This window comes from Muntiacus reevesi, chromosome 2 (genome assembly GCF_963930625.1).
Source record: "Muntiacus reevesi chromosome 2, mMunRee1.1, whole genome shotgun sequence".
Taxonomy (NCBI): domain Eukaryota; kingdom Metazoa; phylum Chordata; class Mammalia; order Artiodactyla; family Cervidae; genus Muntiacus; species Muntiacus reevesi.
The window spans coordinates 64,268,328-64,295,280 of NC_089250.1; the positions used below are offsets into that span (position 1 = coordinate 64,268,328).

The 26,953-nt window shown below is 42.0% G+C and overlaps 1 protein-coding gene and 1 pseudogene across 2 annotated transcripts in view; both read right to left on the bottom strand.

Moving 5' to 3' along the window:
* Positions 1 to 3,218, bottom strand: part of SAMHD1 (SAM and HD domain containing deoxynucleoside triphosphate triphosphohydrolase 1) — a 65,084-nt gene extending 61,866 nt beyond the window's left edge. For both annotated transcript variants that reach the window (XM_065921953.1, XM_065921952.1), the window contains exon 1: positions 2,927 to 3,218. In XM_065921953.1, coding sequence (XP_065778025.1) covers positions 2,927 to 3,134 — 208 coding nt within the window. In that variant the 5' untranslated portion in view covers positions 3,135 to 3,218. The remainder of the gene's footprint in view (positions 1 to 2,926) is intronic.
* Positions 3,219 to 22,246: 19,028 nt separating this feature from the next.
* Positions 22,247 to 23,109, bottom strand: LOC136157991 (glucosamine-6-phosphate isomerase 1-like; annotated as a pseudogene).
* Between the last annotated feature and the right edge of the window lie 3,844 nt (positions 23,110 to 26,953).

Sequence of the window (26,953 nt, forward strand, 5' to 3'; positions counted from 1 at the left end):
GGTCCAGTAGAAATTTTCTGGGTTTTTTTGCTATTTATAACTAGTGGGTAGAAGAATAATTCTTGAATATATTTCTCTGGACACCGTACAAATATTTCTATAAATTCTTACAAGTGAAATTCTCTATAAGCAAAAAGGTATTTCCAAACTGTCCAGAGTTAAGCAAACTGATACTTTCATCAACTTTATTAGATTACCCATTTCTATTATTAATCTTTATATATTTTTCTACCTAAATTTTAAAATCAGTGCTTTTTAAAATTACTGTTAAGACTGAATATCTTTTTCTGTGTTTGCAAGCTGGTTGTCAACTGTTTGTTCTTGTGTTTTGCTCATTTTCCTACTGGGGTGTTTTTTTCCTTGCTCTTAGGTGACTTTATAACTTTGGATATGTTCTCTTTTCTTTTCTTATTGGTTTATTTGTTCCTGTATTGCTGAGGGAAATTCAGTGTATTTTGATGAGGATACTTGTTAAGATATAGCTGGGATGAATTCTGGAGTTCAAAGACCTAATCTTAAAATCTAACTCTGTTTTCTTCTAGTTGTGTGACCTTTCAATCTCAAACATATCACGTTAAAAAACATGGATCACAGCTTCTAAATTCCTGTAAAACTGTATTCCAAAATGAGGAAAGAGACCCAGCACCTTGTACTTAGTTTGTCAAATAAAAATTAATCTGTACACAAGTTACTGTGTATAAAACAACAAGTTCCTACTGTATAGCACAGGAAACTACATTCTATATGTATATATATGGCTTCCCAGGTAGCACTAGTGGTAAAGAACCCGCCTACCAATACAGGAGACATAAGAGACGCAGGTTCGATCACTGGGCTGGGAAGATTTCCTGGAGGAGGGCATGGCAACCCACTCCAGTATTCTTGCCTGGAGAATCCCATGGACAGAGGAGTTTGGCAGGCTACCGTCCATAGGGTTGCAGAAAGTCGGACGCGACTGAAGCCATGCACACACACATATGCATATATAAATAAATAAATAAATAAATATATATATATATATGTGTATATATATATATATATATATATATATACACACACACTTCTCAGGTGGCACTAGTGGTAAAGATTCCACCTGCCAATGCAGGAGACACAAGAGATGCAGGTTTGATCCCTGGGTGGAGAAGATCCCCTGGAGTAGGAAATGGCAACCATTCCAGTGTTCTTGCCTAGAAAATCCTATAGACAGAGCAGCCTGGTGAGCTACAGTTTATAGAGTCACAAAGAGACTGATCATAGCATACACACTCACATTTGTATAACTGAATCATTCTGATATACACCAGAAACTAACACAACATTGTAAATTAACCATAATTCAATTTAAAAAAAAATCTGAACTTAGGGACAGACTTTAATTAATGAGAAAAATTATTTGCAATGGGAGAATGTTTTGATCTCAGAAATCTGCAAGTGGCTCAAAAATCAAACAAAAAAAATTTTTTCCTTTATAGGATAAAGAAGGGACAAGCAGAGATAACCTGAACCTCTGGAGGGAAAATGACCTCAGTCCGACAGGACATTGTCTGGCTGTGGTCAGGTGCAACATCCATCAAGCTATCCTTAAGACCTGAACCACTAAAGATCCTCCCACCCTAGTCCCCAGCCTAAGCAAACAGGGCTCCACCCCCCAACTGCAAAAGTTTTCTGAATTTGCAAATCACACCCACTTTCCTATTGAACACTTCAGAGGGTAAAGCAGAGGTTAAGCTTCACATCCCCTACAGGAAGCTCAGTAGATTTCAAGTGGATGGATGTTTGAACTTGAGCCAGTAAAGTTGCTTAAAATTCACAACCTACAAGCCAAGATGCAAGCTCCTGGGAGTTCAGAGGTCAACTGAGCCACTCCAGGGTTTAGAGTTAGCGAGGGAAACTACTTTTGGAGAATAAAACATGATCTCCACCAAGCTCTGCAAGTACAGGCACCAAGCACGTAGAGTCCTACCGGGATGGTACGGTAGGCGATGAGGATTCAGAGATGAACAAAAATGTTCTTTCCCCGTTAGAAAAACTCCCGGTTAGGAGGGGAGAGGAGGAAACAAAAACTTTCAAGCACCCACAGAGTGTGTGCTAAGTTACCTCTGTCGGGTCGGATATTTTCCGACCCCACGGACTGCATGCAGCCCGCCAGGCTCCTCTGTCCATGGGGATTCTCCAGGCACGAATACTGGAGTGGGCTGCCATGCCCTCCTGCAGGAGACTCTTCCCGACTCCCCAGAGATGGAACCTCTTAATCAGTCTCTTGCATTGGCTGGCGGGTTCTTTACCATTAGCGCCACTTGGGAAGCCCCTTCGAGCATCCCCACATAATCTAACGTGGCTAGTGTTCATGCAGCTGCATCAGCAGAGTGGTGTCCCGAACCTGGTGAACATGAGTGACAGCAGCCCTCCCACTCAAGGTTCTTCTTAAAAACAAGGGGCTCGAGTCTCGCCTCTCCGGCGCCGGGGCGGTAAGTCCCTGAAGAAGCCCACCAGAGTTAGACCAGCTGCCCCCTCTTTCTCCTCCAGGGTCCCAACCCTCAAAGTCCGCCCCCTGCCTATGGGTCCCCAACCCCAGACGCCCCATTTCTCCTTCCTCTCCATCTCAGGTCATCCCTCCTGGGCGCCGCCGCCACAGGTCCATCCTTTCGGGTGCCTCCCGTGTCAAGTCTGCCCCTCCCTTCCCTCCGGTCCCCTTCTCCGAGGACTCGCCGCCTCAGGTTTCCGCTCTCCGCCTCAGGTCATTCCCTCCTGGGCGCCGCCGCCTCAGGTCCACCCCTTCGGGTGCCTCCCGCGTCCGGTCTCCCTCGGCCGCTCTGGCTCCTCTTAGAGGCCCCCGCTCACAGCCTCAGGGCGCCCTCTCTCAGGCCCGGCTGTCCTGGGCACGGGTCGCCGGCCCCCCGGCCCCTCGGCAACCCAGCTTTGATACCTCGGCAGCGTTTCAGCAGTTCCGAATCGCTGAAGCCACAGAGCCTTAGGAAGGAGCACACCTGCTTCGGGCCCCAGGTTCGGTGGTCCGGGTGCAGGTCGTGGCTCGGGGACGTCTCTGCGTCTGCGGGAGGGGAGTTTGGCGGCGTTTTGGGGCTGCCGTCGCGCCGGGACCGCTTGGGGGGATTCTGAGAGTCGGCACTCTGCATGGTTTACGCACACACACACAGTTCGCCTCAGCACACTCAAGAACCCCGGCGCCCGACCCGCGCGCAAGCGCACTCGCAGCTCGGCGCCGGCGGCGAGTCGGCTTAATAATGCCAGGCTGCAGGCCGACCGCGCAGGCGCACTGAGAGCTCAGGCCTTAGGGCCAGACAGGCCGCCCACTTCTGTCCCCCAACCCCCCAGCTCCTGCGCAGGCGCGGTGACCGCCCAATGGACCGAAACCGCACCTAGGCATTTACGGTAAAGCGAGTGAGTAGAAGGAAACGTGAGGATGGTGCTAATTGGCGGGGCGGAGTTGGGGGAGCCGGCAAAGAGTGTGCCCAGAACATGCTGCTAACAGTCCAGACCAGAGGCTCTTCTGGTGAACTGAACTTCAGACTACCCCAGGTTTACTCTTGGCCGTATTTCAGATGCCCTAAGCTTAAAGAAGATCCAGCCAGTCCATCCTAAAGGAGATGAGTCCTGGGTGTTCATTGGAACGACTGATGCTGAATCTGAAACTCCAATACTTTGGCCACCTGATGCGAAGAGTTGACTCATTGGAAAAGACCCTGATGCTGGGAGGGATTGGGGGCAGGAGGAGAAGGGGACGACAGAGGATGAGATGGCTGGATGGCATCACCGACTCGATGAGCATGAGTTTGAGTCAACTCCGGGAGTTGGTGATGGACAGGGAGGCCTGACGTGCTGCGATTCATGGGGGTCGCAAAGAGTCGGACACGACTGAGAGACTGAACTGAACTGAACTGAGACTTAAAAGAAAGGTTGCCCTCATCTTAATTAAGAGAAAAGTGGGCAGGAAGCAGAACTGGAAGATGCTGGAATGAATTCAAACCTGATGTAAAGCCGTCTGCTTGCATTAACAAGTTCTGCAGTATTGCTGGCCAATTAGAGGGTCTTGGGGATGTCTGTCCATGAACTCTTAGCCTATCTTCAAGTCTCCATACACCAGCAGATGTCAGACTTCTTTCCAAAAGAATCATCACCCCTTCTCTCCATCCCACCTCCCAGCCTAGAGGAAAGGAAGTGGACAATCTGATAAGTTAAAATTTATCTTCAAGGACTTTTACTACCTGGTGGTAGCTGCCTATGAAAATGGTAAGCATCTCGCCTTCATTCTTGCCACCCTGGAGCAGGACCCAAACTTACCTATAAATCTTGATCTGTACAGTTACGTAAAAGGATTACTACTGCTGCTACTAAAGCCGATACACCTTCCCATCAACCCAACCATAGACGCATCTAGGAGATAAAGCTTGAATGAGGCAGATTATGATCAAGCAGCATGACCTGTCAGTGGTCTAGCAGTTGAACCAAATATTTTGTGTGCCAGGCACTGTTCTAAGGGCTTTGCAAGTACTAATTAAGCATCACAGCAACCTTAAGTGAAGTGAAAGTCACTCAGGTGTGTCCGACTCTTTGCAACCCCATGGACTATACAGTCCATGGAATTTTCCAGGCCAGAATACTGGAGTGAGTAGCCTTTCCCTTCTCCAGAGGATCTTCTCAACCCAGAGATCAAACCCAGGTCTCCCACATTGCAGGCTGATTCTTTACCACCTGAGCCATAAGGGAAGCCCGAGAATACTGGAGTGGGTAGCTTATCAGTTCTCCAGCAGATCTTCCTGACCCAGGAATGGAACCGGGGTCTCCTGCATTGCAAGCAGATTCTTTACTGACTGAGCTATCGGGGAAGCCCACAATAACCTTAAGATGTAAGGAATTGAGGTATGGAGAAATAAGTGATTTGCTCAAAGTCACCCAGCTAGGGAGTGATGAAGCCTGAATTTAAACAGGGGGCAATCTAGCTTTTCTCTGCCAGCAATTGCCAACAATTGCTTGCTAATGGGAATTCTGATATAAAATTATTTTATATTAGTTAACCCAAATTTTTCAATTGCTCCCTTATCCCATAGACCCCTGAGGGAAAGTATAGAGAGGTGACCTTGCCCTCCTCTGCACGAAAGGATAGAAGGACCAGGGCCCAAAAGACATATCTTTAAACCTCAGAATATTTTGAGTAAAGAACGTTTTTCAAGACTTGTGAAACCAAAACCACAAGGGCAAGGGGGTCAAAGAGACAAGTAACATATATATGTGAAAGATATATATTTAAACTTGAACATGGCTGTTTGAAAATTTGTGTTCATAAGACTTGTGGGAAAACCTGCCCTGACAGCAAGGTTTCCTGGACAGTAGAAGGTGATATAAGCAGGGTTTTAAGTTTAATCAGTTGGGTTTGTTCAAAGCAGTTGCTTTTGAGAAATTAATTTTCTATTTGTTTTTGCTTGTTAAAGAGTATGATTATGCCATAGTTATTATGTTTCCCCTAATCTACTTCGTAGGGCCCCTAAATCTTACACAAGTTGGTTGGTTTCTTGTGCAAGGTCACATGACTGGTAAGTGACAGACTCTAGATTCAGAACTGACTCCAAAACTTGGATGGTTTCTAATTTGCTGCTTTACTTTCATTTGGTCCTGGTGATTCTATTTCATACAGTCATTCCACAACCTGGAAACAAATGCCTACTAGACACAGGCCCTCTGCTCTGGTCATATTGAGAGAAATGAATATTTACACTCTCCTCTGATGTCAATCTCACCATAGTTAGAATTAGAAAAAAAGAACTCAAAGTTCGATTAATTTAAGGCCCATTGTTTAATGACCTTGAATACCCTCAGCAAGTCCTCCTTGTTCTTCCAAGCTAGCTTCGACCCACCCAGCTGAATTGGGCAATTTTATTCCTGGCAGTATTAACCTTGTGGTTTTACATCTCTCTACAACTTCCTCTTCAACCAGCACTGCTAGTTCTCTTTGCCATCTATCACCACTCCCTCATCTTCTCTTTGAACCTAACCTTCTCAGGGACCTTTTTGTTCCATCTGCCAAAATCCCAAAGCAAGCCAAAATTCTTTTTTTAAAAAAATATATAGATTTGTTTGTCTGATAAAAATAATGCTCAAGGAAGAAAACTTGGAAAACAAAATGTGTATATACACACATACAGATCCAAAGATACAGATCCTGGTACATACAGATCCTGGTGCATGCCCCATAAGTCTTTTTCTTTTTCCTTTTTTTGTAAGTCTTTTTTTGTTCATTGATACAGAAACTTATCTGCATGTTTGTCGGGGAATTCTTTGTTAAAAAAAAAGAGTGAACTGGCAAAATGATAATAGGTAACATATTTGAGTACCTACTATGAGTCAGATAATCTATTTGTGCTTTACTTTATATCCATAATTTCCAATCCTTGTAACAATGTCATTAGATAGGTATTATACTAGCTGATCTTCTTTGGTTATAAATACGTTCATTCATTCATTCCACCAATATTAATATTTACTGCGTACGTACTAATTTGTCTGGCACCTGGGACACAACAATGAACCAAAGAAACAAAAACCCCTGCCCCAGTGAAACACATTCTAGCCGGGGGAGACTGGCAATGAATAATAGTCTAATTAACAAGAATAAAGTTAGAAGAAACAATTTTTAAAGAGGAGTAGAGGCAGAGGATAGAGTCACAGTTTTGAGTAGTGGAGACATAATAGGACTTTTGAGAACATGACATTTAAGGAAACAGGAAGGAGAGGAAGGAGTCAACCCTTCCTCAACCATGAAGGTGTCTGGAGGAAAAGCATTCCAGACAGAGAGAACACCAAGTGCAAAGGCTTTTGAAGCAGGAGCATGCTGGGTGTTAAGAAATAGCAAAGAGGCCAATGTGGATAGGCAAAGTGAGCAAAGGGGAAGTGCTAAGAGATTAAGTCAAGGAGGGTGCAAATCATGTGGAAACATGAGGGCTACCAGCTGCAGGTGGCTTTGAGGTCCCATCTTTATGACTTTATATCTAGAGATAAAAGAAAGCCTCTGCTCCTCCAGTTCAAATGTAAGGGAATGACTTCAACAAGTCTGGATTGCTTTCATTCCTGGACCAGTTGTGTTATGAAATGATTGATCCAATCAGGATGCATGTTACCCCTTGGGTTAGGGCAAGATCTAGTATCAGGAAGAAGAGACTTGGTTTTGGACAAAGATTCTTGGTGTTATTTAAGAAATTTGGAAATGAATCCCAGGGAGGTGAAATGACTTTCCAAAGGCCACACCCATGTGTTAAGTGCTTTGGGATTTGAACCTAGGTCAGCCAGGTGATACTAGTGGTAAAAAAAAAAAAAAACCTGCCTGCCAGTGCAGGAGACATAAGAGACAGAGATTTGATCCCTGGGTCGGGAAGATCCCCTGGAGAAGGGCATGGCAACCCACTCCAGTATTCTTGCCTGAAGAATCCCATGGACCGAGGAGCCTGGCAGGCTACAGTTCATAGGTTCGCAGAGTCAGACACGACTGAAGCAACTTAGCACACACACAGAGCCTTGAAAACCACTGTTTTGTTCTGTAACTTGAGCTGGGTACAAGTTCTATTGCTTTTAGGCAGTCACAGGGAGTGGCCAACTCTTCCTATAGAGTTTCACTTATGATGACTTCCCAGGAGTGCCTCAGTGTTTGGGGTGGAGTGACCATGTATTTGGGAGTTAGGATGCTCAAACAACATTTGAGGGAGTGGCCAGACTTCAGTGGGTTGCTCCTGAGTAAACATAGTTCAATAATCCTTTTAAACTCATTGCTTACAGCCAATCTCCACTTGTATTTCATCTTTAATTCAACTTTGTCCTCTGGGGCTGGCTTTATCTGGAAAGGGAATGGTTCATCTTGGTGAGTACTCAGTTATGGGGAATTGGGTTTCTAAAGGCACTGCCACTGTTCAGAACGCCAGATCAATTAATATTTAAAACTTATAGGCCTTCCTCTTGTAAATTTCTTTTGCATTGGACTAAAATTGCCTGCAATGACTTAAAACTCTGTTGGTCTACTATTGGCTTGTTCAGAATTTCAAAATTAGTTTATTTGTGTCCTCAACTAGAGAAAAGCTATAGTACAAAACAAAGAGAGTGTGAAGCATATTTCAATTCATATTGTGAGGCCTCCAATCATAATTAATGAATCTGCTACTATTGCTTCCCCCTGAGAAACTAACTCACAATTATCTCAAAAGATTTCCAAGCTAGAAAAATCCTCTGAGGCTTCTGAGAACTCTCTTTGCAAATCTCCTTTTTTTCTGTCCCTCCCTCTGAATATCTGTCATAAAGCTCTCCTCGTTGCTATCCAACTCTTTCTGAACTTCCTTATTTTTTGTAACACCAAGCTTGATCCCCTGCAGAAGACCATCCATACTGTCCCTCCTGTAATGGCAGCCCATTTTAAAGCCAGGTCAAATGAGGATGGCACCACACCATCACATATATCCTCTGAACTAAGGCATGTAAATCCACCCTTCAAGCACTATTAATTGGACATGCTCTTTAGCATGCTCTTTAGGATGTCCAATTAACAGTGAAATGACAAAGCTAACCAACAATGTTGCCTGGGCAAAACATAATTTTTTTTAAAATTTAGAAATCTCCCTAATATAAAGAAGTAAACTGAGGATAAAGTAGTTGGATGGGTGGATCAGCCTATGGTGTCATTTATAGTAAGTTATACCTTATGAATCTTTGTGAAAGTGGAAATGAAGTTCTAGAGGCAGTTCATATTTCACCCATTCCTTTTCATCATTCCCCATATTTCCCCTGTTTATCTCAAAGGCTTGTAACCTCTCTGGGAACTCTTATCTAGACCCTCTCCAATTCCTAAAATCAAAAAAAAAAAAAAAAAAAAATCAGGGAAGAAGGGAGAGAAGACTTTTAAATATACAGCTGCTGGAATTCCCTGGTGGCGCAGTGGATAAGAATCAGCCTGCCAATGCAGGACATGGATTCAATACCTGATCTGGGAAGATTCCACATGTCTCAGAGCAAGTAAGCCTGTGTGCCACAACTACTGAGCCCACGTGCTACACCTAGTGAAGCCCACACGACTTAGAACCCATATTCTGCAACAAAAGAAACCACCACAATGACAAGCCCGTGCACCACAATGAAGAGTAGCCTCCGCTCGCTGCAACTAGAGAAAACCTGAAAGCAGCAAGGAAGGAAGGCCCAGGAACCAAAAATAAAAATAAGTTAATAAGTAAATTATTAAAGATAAATAAATAAAAATACAAGCTGCTATAGAAGTGCCTTTGCCCTGAAATCCAGTTTAAGAAAAGTTTTAAAACAAAAACTATAAGGCCTCTGTTTGCATCTGTCTGTATGTTCATATGTGTGTTAGTCACTCAGTCGTGTCCAACTCTTTGCGACCCCATGGACTGTAGCCCGCCAGGCTCCTCTGTCCATGGATTGTCCAGGCAAGGATACTGGAGTGGGTTGCCATTTCCTTTTCCAGGGGATCTTCCCGACCCAGGGATTGAGCCCGGGTCTCTTGCATTGTAGGCAGATGCTTTACTATCTGAGCTATTAGGGAAGACCATGTTCATATGTGTCTATATATAAATATGTTGTAAATATGTGGTATTTTTCCTACCTTTGGATAGTGCTGTTAAAATTAATCTGTATAGAGAGTTAAATTTCATTGGCTTAACACAAACAAGCACTATATAAATTAAGACTACTTGCAAAAATGTAATAGAACCTAACCCAAATGTTTTTCATGTTCACATGACCTAGGGTGAATCTTTAGGAAATAAAAGCTAGTTTAAGTTTGTTGGTTTAATATAGACTTTTCTTTAGCATTGCCAACATTAAGTATAACAGTTTTTAAGGAGTTTTTAAAAAACAAGTTTGTTTATTTATTATTTGTTTATGGCTGTGCTGGGTCTTTGTTGCTGTGCACAGTCTTTCTTTAGTTCTGGTGACCATGGGCCCTAGGGCATGTGAGCTTCAGTAGTTGTAGCTCATGGGCTCTAGACCACTCTGGCTCAGCAGTTACTGTACATAGGCTTAGTTGCCCCTTGAGATGTGGAATCGTCTCAGACTAGGGATTGAACCCATGTCTCCTGCATTGGCAGGTGGATTTGTAACCCCTGGATCACCAGGAAAATCTCAAGTATAACATTTTACTCTACTTAGGTTTACCAAAAGTCAAATAAGCTCATGTTATCTCTGTTACAAAATTTGTCAGTCAGAAAAATAACTTAAGAGGATGACTGATGTTATCTAATGCCTACTGAAGTATTTGAATAGGGGATCTAAACATGGTTGTTAAGAACAAATGAATTAAATGTAAATAAGTTGAGTTTTTAGGCAAACTTTTTAGCAATGATATATCTGCTTAAAATCCATGAGGTCACAAAGAGTTGGCTACGACTTACGCACTGAACAACAACTTAGAATAGTTTCCCTGGGCGACTTCCCTGGTGGGCCAGTGGCTAAGACTCTGTGCTCCCAGAGCAGGGGGCCTGGGTTCAATCCCTGGTTAGGGAACCACATCCCACATGCCACAGCTAAAGATCCTGCATACCAGCGAGTAAAGATCCCATGTGCCGCAACTAAGGCCCCAGGCAACCAAATAAATATTTTAAATAAATAAAATGGTTTCTCAAATCTCATTGGTAACTTACACCCTTAGAGTTTTACTAAATGAAGAAATGAGTGAAATTTTAAGTTAAATTCACTGAATATCTAAATCATTTCCAAATAAGATAAGATATTGAATTAACTACTGAACATAGACTTATTTTTACAGAGAAACTAAAGTATTTGATGCCAGTCTGAGAAATTTTCTATTTCTATGAGAAAGCACATTTCTAGAAATGATAAAAATTATTTATATTTGCCAATATACAGAATGCCAATGTAAAACATAGTTCATAATTGCTATTTAGTTCTTATTAACTTTCAAATTAAAGTTTTCTAATGATTTTTAAGTGGGGAAGTTAAAAATCTTAAGAAGGATTTTTAAGTTGGTGTTGGAGAAGCCTCTTCAGAGTCCCTTGGACTGCAAGAAGATCCAACCAGTCCATCCTAAAGGAAATCAGTCCTGAATATTCATTGGAAGGACTGATGCTGAAGCTGAAGCTCCAATACTTTGGCCACCTGATGTGAAGAACTGACTCTTTGGAAAAGATCCTGATGTTGGGAAAGATTGAAGGCAGAAGGAGAAGGGGACGATAGAGGATGAGATGGTTGGATGGCATCACTGACTCAAAGGACATGAGTTTGAGCAAGCTCCGGGAGTTGGTGATGGACAGGGAAGCCTGGCATACTACAATCCATGGGGTTGCAAAGAGTTGGACACGACTGAGCAATTGAACTGAAGGACTTTTTAAAAACTCTAATATATGTGATTAAAGCTAAATAAATAGACAAATAAGTAAAAACATCTCCATATGTGAGGAAAGTAGGATGTCTATTTTCCGTAAAAGAAAGTTTATGAAGAAGGAATCTTTAGAAAGGACTTTCATGCCTGGTTAAGGCTAGAAATGATTGAAATGAATTTAATTAAATGAGTTTTAATATCAAAAGTAAACTGGTACAAAATTGGAATTTGTTTTTCTATATTAAAAGGACAAAGTATTTTTTTTTTTCCTAATGGTCTGCTCTTCAAATAAGAGATTATGAAAGGTTTTTCTTTAACTTTAAGTAATATGTTTGGCTTTCTCCCTCTGTTAAAAGGACAGTTTTTTGTTTTTTATTTTTTTCCTATCTGTGTGCTCTTGATAATAAGAAATAAGGAAGATTTTTCTTTACCTTTAAGTAATATGCCTAGGGAAAAAAACAAAGATCTTGTGTATTATCAAAATAATCATGTCTTTATCATATGATAACTTAAGTAATGCAAGTCATCTTGATAACTAAGATTTGCTTAGAACTGTGGTGGTGGTTCAGTCGCTTAGTCATGTCTGACTCTTTGCGACCCCATGGACTGTAGCCTACCAGGTTCCACTATCCATGGGATTCTCCCGGCAAGAATACTGGAGTGGGTTGTCATTTCCTTCTCCAGGGGATTTTCCAGATGTAGGGATCCAACTCAGGTCTCCTGCGTTACAGGTGTTCTTTGGCATTGCAGGTGGACTCTTTACCTCTGAGCCCTCTGAGAAGCCCAACCTTCCATATTTGATTGTGAAGTCTTGGTTATTTTGGCTAAATGAATAACTAAGCATTGTTTCACAGTGATGTATGATCCTATTTGACTATTTTAAAACTTTTTGGATATTTTTGACAAACTTCCCCAAATCAAATTCCAAATGAATTCTTTTTGACTTAGAACTAACTTGAGATAAGAGACATTTCAGATGTCTCAGATTTATTCTCTCTCATTGTAAAGGAAGACATATTAAACTAATTAGATGTACTTGATATGTTTAAATTGTAGGGGAAGAATTGTCAAATAAGTAATGTTTAGCCTTCTTTATGTTGTGTCTATGTGGGTATGTGTTTTAGGTGTTCAAGAAATTGTGTGAAAATCCTAGACGTCTGATATGTCCTGACATAAAATGTTGTCTGTCATCAAATAGAGGCTCACACTAAAAGGACTGAGTATAAGGGGAAAGTCCTAGCTGACTTTCATGCAAAGGCAGCAGCAACAGAATATGTAAATATTGTGGCATTTGTGGATGAAATCCATTCGGCTTCTTCAGAAGAATTGACCTCTCATTGTCAGTCTTTTCCTATCCTGATATCTTGTAACATGGCAACAGACTGCTCCTGAATCAGAGAAATTAAGATGGGTAAACACTGGATGTAAATTAAATTAACAGTGGGGGCTACAGGGAAAACCAAAACAACTGCTTAGTACTTCCTGGCTTCCTGGCAAACTGATCTTTTGTTTTTTGTTTTGTTTTTAGTCTTTGCAGTCCACCTACCATAGCACATTTATGATGATTAATCATTTAAGCTGCTGTGGTTCAAAGTACTGTCTTTGGTTTTGCTTAATCTGAGATCCACTCCTTCAGGAAAAAACAGACTGGTGACTGTATCTACTGGAAATGACACCTTAGCAATGATGTTCTCCACCCTTGTTGGAGGGGACCTTTACAAGTATTGTTAACTAAATTTGTGCTGCTAAACCTAAGGACATTGACTCATGGATTCATGTTTCTCATTTAAAGAAGGCACTGTCTCCTTCCTGGATGTCACAACAAGTCTACAGACCTGAAGGCAAAATTAATCAGACGAAGGCCAGGATAATGTAGCAATGAAATCTGTTGTGAACAGCTTTCCCAAGATTCTGGACCAGATGGACCACCTAATGCAGGAGTTTCTAGCCTCCAGGATCTAATGCCTGATGATCTAAGGTGGAGCTGATGTAATAATAATAATAGAAATAAAGTGCACAAGTGTAATGCACTTGAATAATCACAAAACTGGTCCCTGGTGCTAAAAAGGTTGAGAACTGCTGAATGTCATACAATTAATAAGTCATATGAAAAAACAAATAATTGCCATGAATGGCCTAATACCAGGTCTTGGAGAAATACTAAAAGGAATAATGATAGCTAGACATCTGGAGATGACTGACCACTCCAATAAGATTCTTCTTAATAAAGCTTTTTGAACTTTTTTTATTTTGAGTGCCTCTGAAGTCTCACTTCCTAGATTACTCCTTGTTGCTCAAATATGGCCATAAACTTTCTAAAAACATACCTTTCACAGACACCTTTTCCCCTCCTCTGTGTGACATGACTCTCTGGGAAGAGCCTTCCCAGCACAGAGGAAGTTGATGCTGATGCTAAATAACCAGATGGTTGATCATTGATGCCTCCCAATGAAAGATCTTGATCAAAAGGGGGAAATGTCAAAGAAAAGTCAAAATAGAGTAGGTATTGCTAAGAGAAGTCACTAAGATGGAGCTGAAAGACCATTGAGGAAACAGGGCTTGTGCATATCTCAGCCTGGAGGGAAACTGAACTTTCGACCACTTTTGTCTTAACACAGGCATCCAGAACATCTGCCAGAAATTCGAGATACTTATTGACCTTACCCCAAAACAACTAGTGACAGCCTATTCCTTAATAACAAATGCTTCTTTATATCAGAGTCAATGACAATTCTCACCCAAACACAAAACTCTTTAACAACCTTGTGGTATTTGTCTTGTAAGCCTCTGATTCATTTTCTTCTCCTGAGCACTCTTTTGGTTTTCACCTAAATCTGTGTCTCCCGAACTGCAATTCTTAATATCCTAATAAAGTCTTTGTATGTAACCCAGAAGCACCTGTGCAGAACATTTATTATGTCACCTTTTCCCCTACCTCTAGCTACTTCTATCCCACAACTAAGACTGTTACCAAACTGAACTTGGGTCCACTTACCTTCTGTGCAGCAAAACCGATTTATTAACACCTGGTTGTAGTTTATTAACACCTGGTGGCTCAGCTGGTAAAGAATCCGCCTGCAATGCAGGAGACCTGGGTTCAATCCCTCGGTTGGGAAGATCCCCTGGAGAAAGGAACAGGTACCCACTCCAATATTCTGGCCTGGAGAATTCCATGGACTGTATAGTCCATGGGGTCGCAAAGAGTTGGACATAACTGAGTGACTTTCACTTTCACTTTTCACTTTAATAGTGATGAAAAGTACAGCTTTTATTGCAGGTGCCAAACGTGGGGTATGGGCAGCTCATGCTCAAAAGACCCAAACTCTCTGAAGAGGGGTTTCAGGGAAGAGTTTCTAAAGGCAAATTTTGGGTGAGGGCAGCAGAGTGCACAGCTTTCTTCTGATAGGGGGATGGTGAGGTAATGGGTTATGTTCCAGGAATCTTGTGCTCCCCATGAAGTCACCATCCTCCACCTGGGTGGGGAGACTTAGTTCCTGTAAAAACAACTCAAGATATGTATTGGATTGTTATGTATATCTCTTGAGGAAGACCTGGGACTCTCTTATTGCTGCACTCTTGTCCTTAGTTTTCTATTTAACTGCTTTTCATTTGTTTCTTCATTCCCTCATTTCTCTAATAGGTAATTGCTTGAATCTGCCCTTTGGAACTCAGGGAAGATCTAGAAGGCTGAAACCTTTTTCCTACAAATGAGAAATGGAGGAACATGGAAGAGCTTTTGTACTCAGGAGGGCTCGGCAGTGTCCTGCTCAGTTTTTAGACCATCCTACTTATCCCATAAGCACTCCAATCCTTCTGCCTTCAGGGAGGCAGATCTGAGACTTGTTCTCCCATCTCTTCACTTGGCTGTCTTGTGTATAAACTTTTTTTGACTGTAAACCTTGGCGTTTCAGTATTTGGCTTGCTGCACATTGGGCAAATGAACCTGATTCAGTAACACTAACTGTGCTAGCACCTTGATTTTGGTTTTCCAGCCTCCAGAACTGTTGAGAAAATGAATTTGTTGTTTAAGCCACCCAGTCCATGGTATATTGTCATGGCAGCTCTAGCAGACTTGACACACCTCCAACATGCTTGTATTATGTGACAACCACTGCTTGAGATGATGTCCTGAGGTTGGACATTTTGGCTTAGTGGTTCCCAATGTTTGGGCCCCAAATTTCTGACAACTATGGAGTTGGTTACAACCAAGAACCCTTGTGCTACTGCATAGCATGCAAAATAAAGTCTCATACATACTTGTCTATTTCTCCACTCTAAGTGTGCTATCATTTATCATATTTATCATTTCTTACATTATCATATGATAATATATGATAATAAATATCATACATTTATCATTTATCATATTAACAAATATTAATTCAAATGTTAAGGAAGGCTTTGATCTTTTTAAAAATATTCTTTTCTCAAAGTTAAATATCTGTTACATAGTAATCCTTCTCATCTAAAAACATGACCCTTATCTCAAGAAGGACTAAAGGCATTTTAGTATTTGGGAGTTGTTATAAATACTGTGATTGACAAGGAAAATAGTTTCAGAATTTTTATTAAGGTGAGGTGGGGCCTCCTTGGTGGCTCAGATGGTAAAGAATCCGCCTGCAATGCAGGAGACCTGGGTTCAATCCTTGGATTGGGAAGGTCCTCTATAGAAGGGAATGGCTACCTATTCCAGTATTCTTGCCTGGAGAATTCCGGGAACAGAGGAGCCTGGTGGGCCAGAGTCCATGGGGTTTCAAAGAGTCGGATACAACTAAGCAATTAACACTTTCACTTTTCTTTCACTTTTCATTTTAGAGCCGATCAGCTGGGTGGGACCGGATGGTTATCTTTAGAGTTGCATTTGAAAAACAAATATATAATAAGTCCCCCACATATAAACCTTCAAATTGCAAACTTTCAAAGATGTAAACCTGGAACTTCCCTGGCAGTCCAGTGGTTAAGACTTCATCTTCCAATGCAGGGGGTTTGGGTTCGATCCCTACTCAGGGAGCTAAAATCCAACATGCTTTGTGGAGGAAAAAAACAAATGTAAAACAGAGGCACTGTTATAGCAGATTCAATAAAGACTTTAAAAAAATAGTCCACATAAAAAAATCTTTAAAAAAAAAGACTCAAATGTGCATTTGCACGTCCAAACATGGAAGTTAGTTCATGTGTCTGGTGTCCATGGTCACCTGTGTGCATCCTCTATAAGTGGTTATGCTTTTGTGTACTTTAGTGTACAGTACCGTATAGAGTACAGTAGTACAGTATTTTCATTTCAAGCCCAGGATGTCTGTAAGCAAGCGAAAAGGAGTGGTGATGTAGCTGGTATTGCTAAGAAGCACCAAGTGAAAACAATGGAACTTTCTGTGCAACACAAGGAGCTTACTAATGAAGGCCTGATGGAATTGGAGGCCCGGAGGAAGGACGATTAGAGACAAGAGGAAGAAGTAGTAACTGAAGAATGGAAGAGATTCATGACAATGGAAATGGTGAGGGGATTTTCCTTATGTGAGGAGGCACTGTTAGTTTCTGAGGCACAGGAGCCGAATGTAGAACAGTGCATGAAGGATGCAGCAGCCGTTCAGAATGCAATCCAGTGCTACCATGTCATCTACAATGAGAAAAAAAGAGCTACTACCCAGTCATCACTGGACCATTTTTTCAAGTGGGTTCAGTTCAGTTGTCGCTCAGTCGTGTCCGACCCCATGGCCTGCAGCTCTCCATGCTTGACTGTCCATCACCAACTCCCGGAGCTTACTCAAACTCATGTCAAGTGGGTAGATAGAGTTGAATCCAGCAAGGAACCCCAACCTGTGCCATCAACGTCAGGCATGAGTGAAACTACAGCTTGCCCTCCTCTTTTTGCGGATGATCCTTTAGCTCTACCATCTCCCACCCTCTCTCGCTCCTCCAGTCAGTAACGCTTGCCTGTTGACTCGATGCCGGTGCCTCTATGCCAGGCGTTGTACTGCACCACTGTACTTTTTAAGGTACTGTGCTGTAAGATTAGGGATTCCCTGGTGGCGCAGACAGTAAAGTGTCTGCCCGCAATGCGGGAGACCCGGGTTCGATCCCCAGGTTGGGAAGATCCCCTGCAGAAGGAAATGGCAACCCACTCCAGTACTCTTGCCTAGAAAATTCCATGGATGGAGGAGCCTGGTGGGCTACATACAGTCCATGGGGTCGCAAAGAGTCAGACTTGACTGAGCGACTTCACTTCACTTCACTGTACTTTTTAAGGTACTGTACTGTGAGATTAAAAATGTTTTATTTTTGGTCTGTTTTTTACATATTATTTGTGTGAAAAGTATTATAAACCTATTTACAGTATAGTACTGTATAGTCAATTATGTTAGTTGGGTATCTAGGCTAACTTTGTTGGACTTATGAACAAATTGGACTTACGAACGCACTCTTGGGATGGAACTTGTTCATTTGTAGGGGACTTACTGTATTGTATTTTCCTATATTGTGAGTTAGAGTATGCCAATATACACAGTAATGTTTAAGATACTCTTATTTGGGGGACTTCCCTGGTGGTCCAGTGGCTAAGACTCCCCACTTCCAATGCAGGGAATGCGGGTTCGATTCTTGGTCAGGGAACTAAGATCCCACATGCTGAAGCCAAAATAAACAAACACAACCAAAAACAAAACAGTAAGATGTTCTTATTCACATATTTTCAAAAGATTGAGGAAACGTCAATTATCCCTACTAATGAGAAGTATAATTTACATGTAAGGCAGCTTTAGGGAACTGAACATTCTCCCATCTAGTGTGCTCTGAGTATCTGGGAATAAGCTGGCACTGCATTCTGAGCAGGAGAGCAGGGTTTCTTGAAGAAAAAGACCCTTTTCAGTGCCAACCTGACTCAATTTTCAGGATGTTGGTGAAAGCTGATGGTAAGGTAGGAAATTTAGAGAACATGTAATAAAGGCAAGGAATCTAGGGCTCCCAAGAGGCAACTGGGAGAGAGGGTTTGGAAGTGAAGGATTGGAGTGAAGGGAGAAGATTGTTACTGGACCACTTAACAACCCCTGTCCATCCCCAAATATTTATTGTGAGCAACTTTTTTTTTTTTTTTGTGAGCAACTTTTTGGATGGAAAGTTTTCAACAGGTTGAATTTCCTGTGTGTGTGATGGGGGTGAGATCTATTCCAAAACAGAAAGAAGAAGTAAGAATGTTTCCCACAGAAAAAAGAGAGAAGTTTAAGAAAAACAGTTGGCACTTCCCATAATCTGTCACCTCAAGATTAATATCAAAAGGCACAGTTTTGAAAAGTTAACAGATTATTGGGCTGCAGTCCATCCAAGGGTGAATGGATAAACAAAATGTGGTCAATACACATAATGGCATATTTACTCATCTTTAAAAAGAAGGAAATTCTGACACATGCTACAACGTGCATGAACCCAGAGGATATTATGCTAAGTGAAATAAGCCAATCAGAAAGTAGTCAAAATAAGAGAAACAGAAAGTAGAATGGTGGTTGCTAGGGACAGGGAGGGACAGGGAAAAGGGAGTTGTTGTTTAATGGGTATAAAGTTACAGTTTTGGAAGATAAAGAATTTCTGGAGATTGGTTGCACAACAACATGAATGTTAATGCCAGTAAACTATATACTTAAAATGATTAAATGATCAGTTTTATGTTACACATATTTTACCACACAAAACCCCCCGATTTCACTGAATTTTTAAAAAATGGACTATAGAACCAGAGTGCTTGGGTTTGAATCTTGTGACCTTGGGCAAGTTAAAATCTCTGAGCTTTAATTTCCTCCTCTGTAAACAGTTTTGTTATAGGGTTTTATGGGAATTTGGTGTGGCTCATAGAAAATGCTTAGTACATTTTGTCACTCACTTAGTACATTGTTCAGTTACTCAGTCGTGTTTGACTCTGTGTGACTCCATGGGCTGCAGCATATGAGGCTTCACTGTCCTTCACCATCTCCTGGAGCTTGTTCAAGCTCAAGTTCATTGAGTCAGTGATGCCATCCAACTGTCTCGTCCTCTGTTGTCCCCTTCTTCTCCTGCCTTCAATCTTGCCCAGCATCAGGGTCTTTTCTAATGAGTCAGCTCTTTGCATCAGGTAGTCAAAGTATTGGAGCTTCAGCTTCAGCATCAGTACTTCTAATGAATATTCAGGACTGATTTCCTTTAGGATGGACTGGTTTGATCTCCTTGCAGTCCAGGGGACTCTCAAGAGTCTTCTCCAACACCACAGTTCAAAAGCAACAATTCTTCGGCTTTCAGCTTTCTTTATGGTCCAACTCTCATATCCATACATGATTACTGGAAAAACCATAGCTTTGACTATGTGGACCTTTGTTGGCAAAGTAATGTCTCTGTTTTTTAACATGTTGTCTAGGTTTGTCATAGCTTTTCTTCCAAGGAGTAAGTGTCTTTTAATTTCGTGGTTGCAGTCACAAAGAGATGGTCGTGACTTAGTGACTGAACAACAACAACAAATATGCCCCCTTGTTCATTGCAGTATGTACATGCTTAGTACATGTGAGACATAATTATTATAAAAAGCAACCTGGGGACTTCCCTGGTGGTCCAGTGGTTAAAACTCTGTGTTTCCACTGCAGTGGGGGGTGTGGGGGGTGGGGTTCAACCCCTGGTTTGGGGAACTAACCTCCCACATGCCAAGAGGCCAAGAAAACCACCAAAAAAACAACAGAGAAAGCATCACTAAGCTTCTTTCTTCAGTTCACTAATTCAGCAAATATCGAGCCCATACTTCCTTCAATGAATCATTCAATACTCTGGGAAAACTACAGAAAAAAATGTTCCACCTACATGGTGCTTCATTCACTAGTGGTGGATTCAGATAATACATGAATAGATTATACATTCTGGGAAGAAAAAGAAAACATGCTAAGTAACAGTATAGGAAAGGCTGGGAAGTGCTATCAGCTGACACTTGAGCAGAGACCCGAATGAAGTAAGGGAGCCTGTGGGTACTCCATTATGTAATGAATATCTTGTGTTTTAGCCAACTTGCATCATAATATTACAGATTAAATAGTGTCTAATTCTTAACTTTGCAAAGATTAGACTCACTAAATTTATTCCAAATGCCAGTATCTAAAACAAATTCAACAAAGAAATAAATCTAAAACCTTTTAAATCTTTCTGTATTTTTTCCTTGAAAGTACTAGATTTAATAGAAAATATCACACTGTAAAACAAGTCCATTGATTCATTAGGTTAAAACACAATGACAGAACTTCCCTGGTGGTCCAGTGGTTAAGAATCCATCTGCCAATGCAGGGGACATGAGTTCGATTCTTGATTGAAGAAGATTCCACATACTGTAGGGCAACTTAGCCCATGCGCCACAACTACTGAGCCTGTGCTCTAGAGCCTGAGAGCTGCAGCTCCTGAAGCCTGAATGCCCTAGAGCCTGTGCTCCACCACAGAAACCACTGCAATTAGAAGCCCCCGCAGTGAGAAGCCCCCGCTCGACTCAACTAGAGAAAGTCCACATGCAGCAACGAAGACCCAGTGCAGCCAAAAATGAATAAATCTATAACAATAAACTTAAAAAATGAAACAAATAAACAAACAAAAAACAGGACAACAACAACAAAAAACAGAACGATAGCACAATCATGTATAAAAGCTGAAAATGAAATGCTGGTACCAAACACAGCAGTTAAAGACAAGCCTGAGCCAGACTCTGAACGACCGTTCCAGAAATAAGAGGCAGGAGCGACTTCAAACAGGCACAAACACTGGAAGGAGGAGGAGGCAGCTTCCAGGCCATTGAGGTGTAAGAGGGAATATAGACTCATCCTGTGAACAAGGAGTGAAGGGTAATGGGGCAAAAGTGTACTTCCTGATGTTTTGGGGACATCAGACCATACCACACAGACCTGGGAGGTTAGAAGGGCAGAACATTTTAAGTGGAGAAAGGATATTAGACAACTGTAGAAGCACTTGATATATTTCTTGGCACTCAACTCTTAGGGACACAGAAAACACGTGTCTCTGGTATTGTTTCTAAACTCATAATTAAGCTATTTCCCCTGACCCCATACCCCTGGCTCAACATAACACTGAATATTGGTTGTGTCTGTTGCCCCCATGAACTTCCTACCCACGAATGAGTGTATATAAGAGAGGCGCTATAGTGAAACCTTGGAACAAAACACAGGATCTCTGCCTTTCTCCTGGTGCTGGAGCGTCCCCGAGGGATAGGAGTCTGATGAAGCTGGGCCCCTTGAGGCACTGAGTTCATAGGCAAAAGCCTTCTCTTTAGTCCCACCCACCCGAATCCTCTCTCAAGGAGGCCTCTGAGTTCATGGAAAGGCCAACTGAGAGAGCAGAAAAAAACAGCTGAGCAAAGTTTTCCTAGCTGGGGAAAAACAGTGAGGGAGAGTTTTCTTCCCATGGCACATGTTACTGACTAAAGGGATTGCTGCCTTACACTGATTTTAGACATTGAGTTTGTTCCTTAATCTGGAACAATGATTCTAAAACAAGGGGTAGGGCTACCCAAGACAAGCTCTTAAGGCTTTCCAAAGAGGTTTTGTCCAATACACATAAGCCCCAAACTCCCTCTCAATTGAGAATCAGTGCATGTAATGATAGAAATTCCTGACAGGAGTATACTGTACACATGAACAGTGTTAGAGGCACAATAAAAAGTTAAAAACCCCGAATCTGTGGGGCAAACATCAAAATTATGTAGTGATTTTTTTCTGATTAAATTATAAATTAGTTGAATTCCATGACTGGACTCCACACGGCAGCACCAAGAACAAGTTCACCCATTTAGCTAATAACCATACTAGATTAAAGAAAAAGAATTCTGTCTTCCTAAAGACAATCTTTAGAGAGACCCACCTGTTCCAGTGAGGTCCTTGAGATTACAAGTAGCATCAGCTAATCAGTGTATGGTTTCTTAAAAGGCTGGCTTTTCTCTATTTCTTTCTCTTTGATATTGCACAGGGGTCATCAACTTGGTATGAACAAGCTTTTAATCTCTGAAATACTTGACAATCTTCACTTTCAACTCCAGGGAGGCATCCTCATCACACATGAGCACCATGTGGGGATGCTGTAGGAAGACAAACACGGTCCACATATAATTCACTCCCTCTTCGATGGCCTTATGCAGAGCAAACACCTTGTGAGCCCCTGTGATAAGGATCACTGCCTCTCTAGCACCCATGACAGTCAGTGCCCATGCCCACTGTCAGGGCCATGGTGAGCACCTTGGTGAGATTACCACTGAAGAACCAAGCACTGGCCAGTATAGTGTCCGTGGCCAGCATCTTCACATGGGTCCTGGACAGCAGACTGGAGCCTGACTTGTAAAAGGCAATGTGTTCATCAAGGCCCATGCCTCCAACAAACAGACCTGCAGCCTTGATCATCTCTTCAAAGGCATCACACTCAGCCTGTAGGCCAGCTGCATTCCCATCCAGAATTTAGGTGTTTTCTGGATGGATGTCAATGTGTTTGAGGAAGGAGTCCCACATGAAGGACTGGTAACTCTCTCAGTGGTCTCAAGGAAGGCCCACACACTCATCCATGTTGAAAGTCTTCCATATTGGAAGGACAGGTCTTCATTCTTATAGTACTCAATCAGCTTCTTGTAGCAGCCAAGTGGGGGTGCTCTCAGAGGGGAGCCCCAGCATGAAGTATTTGTCTGGTCTTGCACTAAACTGGGTGATGCAGTTCCTGATATATTTGGCTGAATATTCACTGGCCTGAGAATAGTGGTCCAGAATGTTGTGCTTCATCTTGTCGAGGACACCTCCCACAGTGGCTGCAGTGACTGTGCTAATCTTTCCTTGTTTAATGATAACATAAATAATTCACTGGCTGCCTGCTCTGGAGCCCACACACCACAAGTAAAGAATCCGTGCATCACAGTGAAAAGATCTTGCATAACACAATGAAAACCCTATGTGCCGCTACTAAGATTCGATACAGTCAAACAAATACTAAAAAAAAAAATATAATCCTTTGGAACACAAGCATTAATACTGTCAGAGAGGTAAAATTTAGACATCACAAAAAGGATATAGTCTTCCCTCATGGCTCAGTAGGTAAAGAATCTGCCTGTAATGCAGGAGACCCAGGTTTGCTTCCTGGGTTGGGAAGATCCCCTGGAGAAGGAAATGGCAACCCACTCCAGTATTCTTGGTGGAGAATCCCATGGACTGAAGAGACTGGCAGGTCCATGGGGTTGCAAGAGTCGGACACGACTTAGCAACTAAACCACCACCACCAAAAAGGATATATGAAATTACATATATGATCCATTTTTACTAATACTTTAAAAATATATAATACATTCACTGAAAAAAGTCTAGGAAGATTCACATCAAGAGGTCACTGCGAAAAAAAAAAGAGGTCACTGCGAGCACAGTCATTATGGAAAACAATATGGAGGTTCCTTAAAAAACTAAAAATAAGAGTTGCCATGTGATCCAGCAATCCCACTCCTGGGCATATATCTGGAAAAGATGAAAACTCTAATTCGAAAGGAGCAAATACTGTTGCAAAGTCCAAAAGACTTGCTTGATGCAGAGTTGCCACAAACTTTTAGTTAAAAAAAAAAAAAGCAATTATCTGTGAAGAGCAATAAAGCAAAACACAGTAAGATGAAGACTGTGGTGGTAGTTATATAATCATACATAATTACTAAAATTCACCAAACTATACATTTAAGATGGGTATATTTTATTCTATGTAAATTATGCCTCAATGAGGTATGAGCTGGAAATGAGGTATGAGCTCATTTCCTTAATGAGCTGGGAAAAAATTCATCATAGTGTAAAACAAGATTTACACAATTTCCTCAAGTGAAAAAACATAATACATGTTTTTTAAATTTGAAAAGATGACCTCTGGTTGGTGGGAATATAGTTTTTATTTTTTTGCTTATGTATAATCTAAGTTTTCTACAATGAATGTTATTTTTCATAATTAATTATTTCCTGAAGTGATGGTGACCAAACTGAGGTGAGTAAGCAGTTAAGTTCCACTTGGTTTGGTGAGACAGTAGCAGGGCAGATGTTTGCACCCAGATCTCTGTATTCCTGATTACTAGACAGGTACCTTCTGAGCTTCCTGGGTTAAGAATAATAGCCTGGGATGCTTAACAAAGCTGTTTGTGTACTACACTTTGTGTGTGTGTGTGTACTACACTTTAAATCTGCATAGTTAATAAACCTGCAAAGGTGATTCTTACCATGGGAAAATTTGATGGAACCACTGACATAGGTAGAATCTGAAACCTCAGGAATATTTTCTTCAACATATTAAGGATCTATCATCAACACTAAATAATCCCTCATGTGTATTAGTTACCCCACCTGGAATCTATTACCATGAATCCTTCCTGGAAAGTCATTTTCTTTATAAAGCCATCACTGACTAGGACTCCATACCTGCTCAGTTGGGTAATCCTTGGTGGTTTCTTTTCTATCTCCACTACTAGGACATTGAAACACAGAGCTCTTCTTGCCCAGGTAAAAGTTCACTTCATTCAGGGATTGGCACAACTGATACTAGGGCTGGATAATTCTTTGTTGTGAGCCTGCCCCGTACAGTGGAGGATGTTTAGCAGCATCTCTGGCTTCTGTCTGCTAGCTACCTACTGGGTACCACCTCCCATGCCGTTGTGACAACCCAAAATGCAAAGATGTCATTGTCAATGTCCCTGAAGGTGGTAAAATTAACCAAGTTAAAAATGACTAACTTGTCTCTCATCAGGCTAAACATCTTCTAATCAGTCCTCCACATAGCTTCCAGATTCCTAAAACTTGCTGTTCAAAGCACAGTCCTTGGCCGAGCAGCACTGGTGTTAGGTAAGAGCTTGTTAGAAAAGCAAAATCTCAGACCCAACACCAAACTGCATTTTTTTCCCCCCAGACTGCATTTTTAACAAGATTAACAATCCTGGTGATTCCTATGCTCTTAAAATTTGAGAAACACTGCTAGAAATGTCTCTGATTTGCTTGAGGTTAAATATCACTTGAAACAAAATTCCTGAAGATTTCATTCTTTGGTCAAGGGTGGGGCCTAGGAGTCAAGTGTCTCAGGTAAGCCTTATCTTTGGGCAAGTTAGGGAACTGCTGCTCTAAAATAAACATCAGATTTTGTCATTATCCACGTAAAATTAAAAAACCACTTTGGGACTTTCCGGGTGGTCCAGAGGCTAAGACTCCGTGCTCCCAAAGGAGGGGGCCTATGTTCAATCCCTAGCCAGGGATCTAGATCCTACATGCCGCACCTAAGAGTTCTCATGCTGGGTCCCACAGATCACAACAAAGATAGAAGAGCCCATGTGCTGCAACTAAGACTGGCCCCCCCAGCCCCACCCCCACCTTGTGTGCAAGCTCAGTCATGTCTGACTCTGCAACACCATGGACTGTAGCTTACCAGGCTCCTCTGTCCATGGAATTTTCCTGGCAAGGATACTGAAGCGGGTTGCCATTTCCTTCTCCAGAGGATCTTCGCAACCCAGGGACTGAACCTGCATCTCCTGCACTGGCAGGTGGATTCTTTTCCACTGCACTTGGGGAGCCCTGCAACCAAGACCCAGCACAGTCTAAATTAAATAAATACTAGAAACAAACAAAAAAAACCACTTTAGTGGCCCCCCTTGACCTGTATACCAGTGGTTCTCACCTTAGGTACTCACCTGTTGTTGTTCAGTTGCTAAGTCATGTCCAACTCTTGGCAACCCCACAGATTGTTGTATGCCAGGCTTCCCTGTCCTTCATCATCTCCTGGGGCTTGCTCAAACTCATGTCCATTGAGTCGGTGATGCCATCCAACCAGCTAATCTTCTGTCACCCCCTTCTCCTCTTGCCCTCAATCTTTCCCAGCATTAGGATCTTTTCCACTGAGTTGGCTCTTCACATCAGGTGGCCATTGTATTGGAACTTCAGCTTCAGTATCAATCCTTCCAATGAATATTCAGGGTTGATTTCCTTTAGGATTGACTGGTTTGACCTCCTTGTAGTCCAAGGGACTCTCAAGAGTCTTCTCCAGCACCACAGTTTGAAAGGATAGGTTCTTTGGTGCTCAGCCTTCTTTATGGTCCAACTCTCACATCTGTACATGACTACTGGAAAATCCATAGCTTTGACTATACAGACCTTTGTGGGCAAAGTGATGTCTCTGCTTTTTAATATGTTATCTAGGTTGGTCATAGCTTTTCTTCCAAGGTGCAAACGTTTCATGGCTGCAGTCACCAATGGCAGTGATTTTGGACTTACCTAGGGAGTATTTAAAAATTCTAAAGCTAGGTTGTTCCCCAAACCAACTAAACCAGAATCCTCTGGGGGGAGAAGCCCATTCACCGATGTGTTTTTTAAAACTCCCCAGCTGCAGCCAATGTTGAGAACCATTGGAAATGACCAAGCCTGAGCTCTCTAACCTGCCTTAGAGCCCAAGTAAGAAAGGCCCCTTTCTAACCTTCTTTGCACTGCACTTTTGAGTATGTACACTTCCTTTCAACCTCGCTGAAGTATCTGCAATTCCTAAACCTACAGTACTTTCATGCCTCTGGGACTTTATACTGGTTGTGCTCTCTGTCTTCTACTGCCCTGGCAGTTAGTCATCCCTAAG